This window comes from Barbus barbus, assembly GCF_936440315.1.
Source record: "Barbus barbus genome assembly, chromosome: 24".
Taxonomy (NCBI): domain Eukaryota; kingdom Metazoa; phylum Chordata; class Actinopteri; order Cypriniformes; family Cyprinidae; genus Barbus; species Barbus barbus.
Genome location: NC_136752.1, coordinates 23,685,242 through 23,697,496, shown reverse-complemented (window position 1 = coordinate 23,697,496; position 12,255 = coordinate 23,685,242). Strand labels below are relative to the sequence as shown.

The 12,255-nt window shown below is 33.5% G+C and overlaps 1 protein-coding gene across 2 annotated transcripts in view; it reads left to right on the top strand.

Moving 5' to 3' along the window:
• Nucleotides 1–12,255, top strand: part of LOC306843741 (sodium/potassium-transporting ATPase subunit beta-1-interacting protein 2) — a gene marked incomplete at its 3' end in the record, with an annotated part of 175,843 nt that overhangs the window by 94,805 nt on the left and 68,783 nt on the right. For both annotated transcript variants that reach the window (XM_079375388.1, XM_079375389.1), the window contains exon 4: nucleotides 10,912–11,112. In XM_079375388.1, the coding sequence (XP_079231514.1) occupies nucleotides 10,912–11,112 (201 nt within the window). The remainder of the gene's footprint in view (nucleotides 1–10,911; nucleotides 11,113–12,255) is intronic.

The following is a 12,255-nucleotide window of genomic DNA, read 5'->3' as shown; positions in this document are numbered from 1 at the left end:
TCAGCGCATGAGGGTGTGTGTTTCTCGCCTAGCAACAGTGCAGGTACTTCAGGGGCGTTTTCTCAGAGGACCAAAAGGAAAATTGTATTGAAAAAGCAAACAGTGTAGGTGAATTTTTTCTCTAGGTTTCATTTAACTATAAACTTTAACTTTCAAGTTTCTTCAAAAATTGTTTGCAAATTGGTGACACAATATAGAATGAATTTAAAATATTATTTAATATTTCTAACTGTTTCTTTTTTTTTTTTACAATCCACGTTGTCTCAGATGTTTCTCCTAAAATCTGGGAGAAATAAAAAAATAGTTTTGTCAAATGCAAACTTACAATGTAAGTGTAAAGAATGAATTCTAAATATATATGTGTGTATATATATATATATATATATATATATATATATATATATATATATATATATATATATATTTCATTTTTTATTTTTATTTATTTATTCCATTTGATTGTTAAATAAACCAAGTATTTGTAAAATGTAAAACTGTAAAATAAAATAAAAATAATGAATTCATTATAATTAATTGCATAAATTAATATTAAAAGAGTTTGTCTCATGTTTTACTCATAAAATCCCTTAGGGAAAATAAAAAAAAGACAAAAATGGCACTTGTTGACAAGATTATACAGACATAAAATTAATCAAGATAGCATATTCCAGATATTTTGAAATGATTCCATTCTGCAGACTTTGAGTAAACACAGTTTGAGATGTTATTTATATTTATTTAAACTTGAGATATTTAGAATCTTTTTTCCCCCCTGTAATGGTAAGGAAGGGTGTAGCAGTGCTTAAAAATAATTGACTGCAAAAATATAAACAAAACAAATGAAACTGAAACCTGATTAAAATGATTCACCTTTTGTTTTATTTGTGGCGCAGTGGGTTGTGCACTTGCTCATTATACATGAGAGCTGCTGTGCTCAAGGGAATGCAGGCGAATCAGGTTTCCTGTCTAACAGTTACATATTTGCTATTGACTCTGTTCCAGAACCTTCCCACACAGACAGAGTTTTAAGGTATCATAAGTTTGCTCACGATGTGAAGATTATTCCAAAGAGAAGGCAGCAAAGTCATGCAGACTTACACAATTTTAGCCAGATTCTATGGCATCTTTCTATATATACCTTGCAGATAAGGCAATCCCATAATGCACTGCAACCAACACGGTATTGGCTATATGAGAGTTCCAGCTGCCATGTAGACAAATATTGGGTTGGTATTCATGGTCCTGAAGCTTCTGTTGTATTTATTGCTGACCTTCCAGTGTGTCAGTCTGCTGAGAGTAAACCTTCTTGTGAAGACAGCCAATTAGAGTGTGTGTGATGATCCGGACCCCTCTGCCGGTCCTGTGGTCCAGTAATTGCTGTGACAATAACAGAGACTCCAGGACTCACCAGAGTGAGTGAGATCTGGATGCCAAGCAAATGTCGTGCTCCACATGTCTTCTGATCTTTTCTACAACAGACACTAGAACAGAAAACTGTAACCTGTAAGCGCCATATACCTCTAGTATGGGGTTTAAATATGATTCATCCCAAATAGATGCATAGATTTTTTTTATTTTGTTATTAAATTAATGTATTAAATAATTTATTTACTTGATCAATATATTATTTTTTACTCTGAGTAATTTATGAATTAATTTACCAATAACGACAATAACATTAAACAACTAGCTTAAAATTAATTAATGAATTCATGAGTATATTCATTTTTTTGACTAATTGTATCATTTTATTAATAAAAAAAGATGTAATACAAAATCAAATTATGTATCAATAGTAATAGCATTATTATTATTATTGTTGTTGTTCATTTATATTATTACCAATAATAATAATAATAATAATAATGCTGTTACTAATTGTATTATTTTATTAATAAAAATATATATTTAATAAAAAGGAAATCAAATTATGTATCAATAATAATAGCATTATTATTATTATTATTATTATTATTATAAATAACAGACCCATAAATAATAATATCAATATTAATCATAATAAAATAAAATAATTGTGTACATTAATTCATTTTAAAAAGTAAAACAAATGTATCAATTAATATATTAATTTAATAGTAATAGTAATAAAAATAGTGTTAGCATTATTACTATTAACTATTTGGAACATGATCTTTACTTAATATTCTAATGATTTTTAATTTTATTCTAGTGAGTATTATTATTATTATTATTATTATTATGGGAGCATTTGTAACATGCTTGCTTGTTGCTTATTCCTTTAATATATATCCTTTAGTTGGAGTATTTCATATTCAAGTTTTTCAAAGATTGAACATTTGTTGCACTGAGACTGTGAAGCTCCATGCTAGTTTATTACCACTAGGCAAAAAGAAGCAGCAGGTTCATTAGAATACTGTTTGCTTCTTTTCCTTCAGTGCTAAAACATAGCTGGAGTTACGGAGAAGCTTAAGTACCTCTCCGAGGGCTAAAAAAAAAATCACATTTGTGTGACATTAAGCCATGAACGCTTCGAAACACTTCTCATGTGATGACATCACTTCATAGCATGCCGACACTGGATGCTAGCAGCGCTTGAGATGTCTCCAAGCTTTGTGGCGTCCATAGCGCTTATTGTCATCTTTGTGTAAACAACACTTCTAAAAAATGAATTGCAAAAAATAGAACAAAACATCTCACTTTCTGAAACTTTAGCCATTTTAAGCTTAGCCTGTCTAAATAAATAAATAAAGTCTGTCTCTGGTAGTCTTAATCTTCCATTTTGTTCTGCCCCAGTCCAGATATCACGGTGCTAGCCTGAGGGAAATATTGCTGTAGCTCTCGCCTGCAGAAACCCATTTACTGATGGGAAGATGATTGACAGTCATCCTGGGGCTGAGTCGTCCCATCTTGATCCCCTCCAAACGCCTTCTGATTGCTTTCTGACAACAAACAATCTCTGATGATGGAGAATTATCCCAACACGGCAACTGGGTTTTGTAAGCATAAATAAATAGCATGTGTAAGAAAACTAGGGCGACTTCAAAACAAAGGCCCTTTTGTTATGAATGTACTGACATGCACCCATCTATTTGTCTATCTATATGTGACCCTGAACCACAAAACCAGTCATAAGGGTCTTTTTTTTTTTTTCAAAAATTGAGATGCATACATCATCTGAAACCTGAATAAATAAGCTTTCCATTGATGTTTGGTTTGTTATATGGCAATATTTGTCTGAGATACAACTATTTGAAAATCTGGAATCTGAGGGTGCAAAAAAATCTAAATACTGAGAAAATCACCTTTAAAGTTGTCTAAATGAAGTCCTAAGAAATGCATATTACTAATCAAAAATTAAGTTTTGATATATTTACAGTAGGACATTTACTAAATATCTTCATGGAACATGATCTTTAATATTCTAATGATTTTTGGCATTAAAGTAAAATCAATAATTTTGACCCTTACAATGTATTTTTGGCTATTGCTACAAATATACCCCAGCGACTTTTTGTGAAAACCAAGACTGGTTTTGTGGTCCAGGGTCACATATACATATATAGCTGTGTTTTTATTATTTTATATATTTTTTTTATTTAGTTTTAAGTTTTAAATTTAGTTGTTTTTTTGTTTTGTTTTTGCATAGAACATGGCAGAAACTTGATGGATAGTAATTGCCTTAGCAAACACCACTAATTGCCAGCAAATATTATGTCTTTCGATTAATTTCCTAAAGCGCTGACAGTCCTCTGTGTTTTAGCAATGGTATGATGTTGTTCCAGCAGGAACCGTGGGGAGCATTCAGCGTGTCATAATTTCTCTGTGTGTAGATATGTTCCTTTGTTCATCGAGTAAATCAAATCTCTCGTTTCTAGTGGAACAGCATTGTTTTAGCTGTAGTCGGCCCTGCTCAATATGCCTGTCTTGAATTGCATTTCACAGCAAGACTATACAAATATGCTCAAGCGTAGTCGTGGGTCAACAAATATAAATCATGATTTGTTCCTTTGATCTGAATATGTTCATGAATTTTTATATATTGAACTTGCATGAGGTCGATGGACTCGGGCAGTATTTTTAGAGAGCTCGCTGCTGGGTGAAATATCCCACCTTTGTTTGATTTGCATATACAGTCATTCAGTGTTAATCTTTTCAATGAAACTACTGAAAATGCTGTTGACAGTTTAAGTATTATTTATTTATATTTTCAGTTATATTTTATACAACTGGAAAACGCTTTAGTTACATTATTTTTTAAATGTAATTTTATATATATATATATATATATATATATGTGTGTGTGTGTGTGTGTGTGTGTGTGTGTGTGTGTGTGTGTGTGCGCGTGCGTGCGTGTGTGTGTGTGTGTGTGTGTGTGTGTGTGTGTAATATTGTGAAATCTTATTGCAATTTCTAAAATTTTAATATACTTTAAAATAGAATTTATTTCTGTGACGCAGCGCTGAGTTTTCAGCATCATTACTCCAGTCTTCAGTGTCACATGATCCTTCAGAAATCATTCTAATATGCTGATTTATTAATATTAGGTCCCCAAAAAAATATGGAGCAGCACAACGGTTTCCAACACTGATTATAAATCAGCATATTAGAATGATTTCTGAAGGATCATGTGACACTGAAGACTGGAGTAATGATGCTGAAAATTCAAACCAGCGCTGGGTCAAAAAAGGACGAACCCAGCGCTGGGTTATTATGTTTAACCCAGCATGCTGGGTTGCTTTTTTATGGTTTAAAATGACTACATTGCTAGGCTAAAATGATCCCAAATCGAGCTAGGCATTAAACCTACAAATCTTGTTCATTTTAAAATCACACAAAGAATGACTTTCAAAAGGTAAATATTTATTAAAAACAAGAGAAAACAGTCAAAAAGTAACATGCATGTAAGAAGAAATGCAGAAAAGTATGGCATTAACAGCTACAGAGTTTATAAATGAAGCACTGAACATTTGTTGAATATAACTTTTGATCAAATTGGACTTTAGTGGTAAATTTTATATATTGTATAAAAATATACAAAAACACTATTATACAATAATTGTACAATTAGTTAATAGTTAAGTTCTTTACAAACTATTCTGGCATGACAGTACACAAAATAACCACAACATTAACACTGATATTATAGCAGATGCATGTGTGTTAAAGAATGTGAGCATGTGTATGAATGACAGCGTGTAAACTCCATTTCTACTAAACATTTAAAGTTTTGTTTTTACAAATTATACACTTACAGTTTGTTTCATGGTCCATGAATACAGATCATGCCTCACTGTCAATTTTCATGATCTCTTTAGCATAAATGATGTAGTCATGAAGTCTTTTACAACATCCAGGGCAGCATCCTCCTTTAAAACCACTGTTGCATCAGTTTGGGGGAAATGTCATTCTCCTCTTTGACCAGCATTCATCCCAGTCACCGCCTGTTCTTCATCAGTGGCCTAAAAAGAGAAAAACATTTTAAAAAACAAAACATTTCATTTTAAACTATCCATTTTCAGATAGAGGTGCATCCACATCAGTAAGTATAGGTAAATAGTCTGTTTTATAATTTCATCCACTTTGAGAAACTGAGAAACTCGCCTCCTCACACAAAAAGTGTCGTTAACTCCTGGCGCGGCCATTAAGACACAAGCTCAACAAGTCTGAAATATTACATGCAAAACATTACTTTTAACAATTATCACTTCATCAGCCTCAAAATAATTAAGCTAGTCTTTATCGCATAACGCCGTTTCCTTTAGGAAACTACATTCAGTTTAACCGCAAAAAATTTAAGATAATTAACATGCAAATGTGTTAATAACCGTCTATAACCGTCTACATTAAATCTTATGTAAATATGACATAAGACACTCACGGACATTATATTAAAAGTACCTCTTCCGTTCAGTAAACGAGGCCATTAAGAGGAAAAGTCGCGAAAACCACGTGCGTTTTTTATTCTATATGATATGTATTAAAATATTATGATATTTACTATATTTATGGTCAAGTAATTGTACCCATGGTGAGAGAGTTCTTTCAAAAACATTAAACAATCTTTCCTACCCCAAACGTTTTAATTAATTATTATAACTTTATTTAACTGACACTGTGTTGATCATCAAGTGACAGGATCCTAAATAGAGTATGTTCTTTGTTGTGATTGTCCTCGTAGGACATCAGCTACATGCTTTCTGCCATCCACCATCTCTCACTGTAAAGCATGCTGGCATGTCAGCCCATAATTCCTGTTGAAATATGGTCTCATCCGTCTCCAGACACTGTCCTGACATCCCCTCACTGTCAGCCCTTCTTTCAGGCCGGCCGTGTTTCCAGTCACAGTGACTCCGGCACGGACTGAAGGAGACTAATGGAGGAGTGTTTGTCTGCGGTACCCCTGCCTCTTTGCAGATTGAAATGCTGATGCGTTGAGCAGTCCGTCCTGCTATTTGACTGCTGATGGATTGCGTTTATCCACTGGGCTGATGTTCATTACACCTGTTAGAGAGACGGGAAGCAACAGAGTGGAAGAGTGATGCAACATGTACACTTTATTTAGCCTGTGTTCTTCTCATTCTGTGGTCTGACTAAACAAGGGGATTTCCAACTTTTTAATGATAAGGACTCCAATATGATGTTCCTTCTGCAGGGGACCCCCTTTTTTAAATATAAAGGTAGCTATATAGACCCATTTATTCTGTGTGGAAGAATTGTTAGTATAAAAACAACAAGCTATTTTCAAAATTACATAAAATATTTACTGTGTAATTTTACTGTGCTGAAGCCAAAGCAATATAAATAGAATTCATAAAAAAAAAGATATATATTGAAATTGTATTAAAAATATAGACTTTTCTAATTATAATGAACAATTATTTATTCATATATATTGTTCAAATTGTAATTGTGAAATTATTTATAATTGTAAAAATTAATTGTAAAATTATTGATATTATCCAAAAGATTACATCTTTTTACAAAAAAAGAAAATACATTTTTCATGGAACCCCTTGAACTTGAATTATTTATTTATTTTGTTTGTTTGTTTGTCTTTGTTGTTTATTCATTCTTTCATTCATTTATCTATTAATTAATTTATTTTATTTATTTCATGTGTGTTTATTTTTTTATTTAATCTTAAATTTTTCATGGACCCCCTTGAACCCTCATAAAGACCCCATTGTTTTGCAAAAAAAAAAAAAAATTGTTTGTTTGTATACCAATTAATTCCTTTAAAAATTCAAAAAGTCTGGTTGTGAAAGATGTTTGTGTACTTTGTATGCTTGGATCACACCGTATTCAGTCACAGCTGTGATTAATTTTTTGCATCAAGATGGATATTTATGTCTGTCACTGGAGCGTGATACATGTGTTTCTGAAGACAAACAAGGCTTTGCCCTGCACTGCTATACAAGGGGTATTGATTTGGTGGAAACAAATCAATCCAACCATTCAGGTTCTTTGTATATGTTTTAATAAGAAGCGAAGGTGCACTGAGGCCTCTGTTTGTATTCTGCAGGACAAGAAGTGCTAAGCATCCTCTGAGGAGGACCAGGGCTTATTCAGGCAGAGTTATTCAGGAGCCTTTCAGACGACCAGTGTCATTCTCACGCTGAGATAGACACTGCAGTGTGAGGTTGGGCAAGTCTTCAACAAAACGTCTGCCGTTAGTGTGCGTTTTGAAATGGATTAAAAGTGCTTTATCACATCACCCACACTGGCTGGGCAAACAGTGAAGCCATTTACAGAGGCGGGCGAGTGATTGATCCTCCAGCGGCCTTTAAGAAAACATAATGGGGACTGTGACTCGGGCCCCTCAGATGATTCACTCTGCCTAAGAAAACACTGGAGGCAAGTTTTCGACAAATGCTAAAGAGCTGCTTTTTTTTATTATGGAAATTTGGTAGCGGTTTCTTTTTTCAATATAATCACAGTTTTTGTTGTTGTTGTTTTCTAGAATTGACATTTAATCTTGAAAGTTTGGGCAGGACATATTAAAGAATAAATTAATAAATTATATATATAAATAAATTATATGTGTGTGTGTAATTATGATAAATAAATAAATAAATAAATAAATACATATTGAAGAGTGTGTGTGTGTGTGTGTGTGTGTGTGTGTGTGTGTGTGTGTGTGTGTTTGTCTAATGATAAATAAAGTAATGCATATATCATTAACAAAATAAAAAACGCACATTATTATTTTATATTTATATATAATATATTTATTACTCATACACAGCATATTTATACAAATTAAAAAATATATTCTTAATATATATATATATATATATATATATATATATATAATATATTCTTATTATTGTATTATACTATATGTTTTGATATATTTATATAATGTATATATATAATATTTTTGAATTTATTTGCAAAACATACACTTAAGTAATATGAAGTATTACTACAATTTAAAACAACTGTTTAATATATAATTTATATAAAATTATAAGTTTTCAGTGTCACGTGATACTTCAAAAATCATTTTGATATGCTGGTTTGGTATTTTGAAGTTTTTGATTTATATAAAGTTCAGAAGAACAGCATTTATTTGATTCTTTTTACTTTTTAAATATGCGTGTAGTGCAACATGAGCAAAAATCTGCTAAAGATTGATTTTGTCAGTTTTTAGTGCTGCACTATAGCATAGATGACCTAAAATCTAAAAGATTTGGGCTGAAAGTCAGGAAAATCTTATTTGTATTTCTTTAAGCACTTCTTAAGACTATCCTTCTAAGCTGCTGTTGTTGTTGTTGTTGTTTTTCCTCAGGAGGAAAATGTCTCCTGGGGAGCTTCAGGTTCCTACATGAATAGCACGCTCAGTGCCAAGCTTCAACACATGTAGGACCTGAAATCTGGCTTTAAAATGCATGATCGCTGCTCTTTAGAAGGATTTCTCGGAGCACTCGACGCGTGCATCACATTTATGCAGTCGTGCATCTGTAGGTGTGAGGGTTAGAGCTCTGTTTCTTTCTTCCTGCTTTGTGTCTAGGCTTGGCGTGTGTTTCTTAAGACTGATGGATTTGTTTGAATATGTTCTCTGCATACTCAAAGCCCTGGTGAATAATCCTCCGCTTGTGGAACTGGCATTCACTCAAATGACCCAGGATATTGCAAACGCTTCAGTCGCCAACGTGCAGATCATTAAGGCTGAAAAATGGCACACAAAAGTGAATTTGGGATTTGAGAAATGTGATTTCTTCTGCCACTTGATCGTGGAATTAATCTCATGCCACATTTATAAGTATGTGTTGGCTGGTTATTGCTCTGCGAGTCCCTTTGACGTCTCAAAATTAACCACATAAGAGCCACTTAAATAATTGCACCTCAAAATGTTTAAAAGCTTCAAACTGATTAATAAAACAACAAAACACAAGCCCTTCAATGGCTGCTAGGGATGCTATTTCCAGTGTCAGACAACATCTGACTTCTTAAATCGCGGGCGTAAGCATTACACTGATCGTGAGCCAGAATATATGATTATTTTAATATAAACAAATAAAGGTTAGAATACCAGGCGTCTCACTAGAGAGAAATTCCTTGCTCTCTTAGCCGTCAATAAACAAGAGTGGACTGGATTTAGCTTGATTAAAATGTTCTGGAGTGCTCGTTATTTGACCCACATTGTTAAATAAGTCAGCGTTCAGAGTATTACATCTCATAAGCTTGAATACATAATTGAATCGATTGCCAGGAAATGGACTAACTTTACCATTTTTAAAAGATGATCTTTGGCATTTGTTCTGAATGTACTCATATCTCTGGTGCCATTCCACTTGTTTCCTGCAGTTTGCACTATAGATAACTGATTATTCAGAAAGCATAAATTTCACTCGCATGTAGGTAATGTACCTGTTAACTGTCACCGGCCCACCGGTGGGCCCACTTGCCATTACATGTTTTAAACAGTAATATTTTAGTCTGAACCTAAAGCAATCTTGACAAACTATATATCGTTTGAAAGCTTAAAGACTCTAGTTTTCATATTTGGTGACTGATTTTTTTAATATTTTATAGAGCAACCGTAATTTATTAATTTGTAAGAAGAGTACTCATCAGACTCAGAGAGCGAGAACTAACCTTTACTTTGAAATAGTGATACATATATAAAATCATGAAAAATCAGCCATTCATGTTCATGTCAAGTGTTCAAAAGATAACATTCTATTTTTTGAGGAAAAAAAAAGATCTAAAAGTGTTTCGAATATAAAGAAAAAACAATAGGTTCTCAATTTTTGATGCAGCATGAATTATAATGTACGTCCAGGGTTCTTGTTGCATGTCTTTTATGTGTTTTTTTAGAGGATGAATTGAAATCAAATACTGCCATACCACCCTTAATACTTCTGAATGTGATGTCTACATCATAAATATTGAGAAAAGAATGGAAAAAACATGTTTCAGATCACTCAAACCATATATGGAAATAGAGCCGCCCTTATATGGTTACTAATGGGGTTTGATGGTCATCTACTGGAAAAGCTTGGTACTACGCCCAAACTAAATTTCACTGAAAGCTCATTTTTTGAGATATCAACCTCAAATTTGGAACACAACTTCTTCAGATTTTTGGTTTTGATTTTCTAGCAGTTTTAGAGTAAAACCTGTTATGTAAAATATATATTTTACATAAAATATAAATATTAAAATTTTTACATTTTATATTTTCATAAACTTAAACTTCCATAACTTTTTTGTAATTTAATTTTTATAACTTTTTCACCTCTACAATAATCTGCTAAATGTCTTCTTTAAAAAGAGACCAACCTTAAGTATCTGCTCCAAACCATTCAAAATGTATAACAATTTAAGTTGGAAATGTCATTTTCAGGCCTATACTCAAAAAGTGGAACCGACAGTTAACAGGTTAATAAAGCGTCTCTTCTGACTCATTCTTCTCTCCTGCAGGACACAGACCTGATTATGACCTTCAACATCTCCATGCATCGCTCCTGGTGGATGGAGAACGGCCCGGGTTGCAGGGTGACCCCCGTGACCCCTCCTCCCTCCTGGGCCCCGGAGGACCACCGCTACATCAGCATCGCCGGCTGTCTGCTGGAGTACCAGTATGTGGAGGTGGCCCACAGTTCCTTGCAGATTATCCTGGCTGTGAGTACAGTCTAATCCTTTACAGGCTTTTCTGTCCTTTTGCTGTGCTTGCGATTGCAGCTCCTCGTATTAAATATATATAGTCCTTTATTATGTGTCTCTTCTGATTGGTCAGTCGTGGAATTCTGCAGTGAAGTGTTGGGTGTACAATGACAGCTAAACCTTATTATTGACTGTTACAGAGTATGAGAAGCTCTGGTTTAGAGTCATTTGTTTTTGTCTATTTAAAACCTAACCAGATGATTACACCAACTCTGTAAATAACGGTTCAGGAAATGCTTCTGAATATGAGAGGCATTGAGAAGTTTGGCTGGGCTCCAGTGCTGATATTGCTTGAATGCGGGTTGTTAATAGGAGCTCAGCATGATGCCTTCCTCCGAGTCTTTATTCTTTATCTCTTCCATTACCTGCGACACCTGCTTCTACCCCCCCTCAACAAGCAGCGTCTCTAATGCAATAGTGAAGTGAACCCCCTCCGACGTGGATACAGCAATTCTCTGATTACAAGCCTGTACAAGACTCTCCCTCGGCTTTCATTCTCATACACCGAAATCTAATTTATTGCTGTTTTTCCAACGCAACATGAAATCAAAATTGACCCTGTTTACTGCATGATTCATCAGCGCACATTATTTTGTTTGTTTTCATAATCGAGCTGTAATATCTTTTGATTTCTAACCAAAAGATTTTTGTTTTCTGTTGATGGAACCAAGGCCGCAGGGGCAAGGAAAAATAATAACCAATAATATCAGAGCCTACTTTTCACAATCCAGCCAAATCCAAATGAATGCAGTGAAGTCGTACACAGTAGTTTGAGCCAAATATTATGTTGCACTAGAAAAGGTATCACATTACAGATGTTAAATGGGTAGTTGACATGAAATTTCAAGTAGTTACAGCAGTATCCTGCAGTGTGACATGATACTTTCGCTTTTTTCCTTCACTTTTCATATTTTTTAAAGTTTGTATTTTAATTGAGAGACTTAGTATTTCTACTTTAGCTAAAGTGTGGTCAATATTTGTAATTATATTAGTTTTTTAAAGGGGATATATCATGAAAATCTGACTTTTTCCGTGGTTAAGTGCCAACCGTGGTTATTGATTTATTTACTGTATATTACGCTGCTGCCACATAGATCTAAT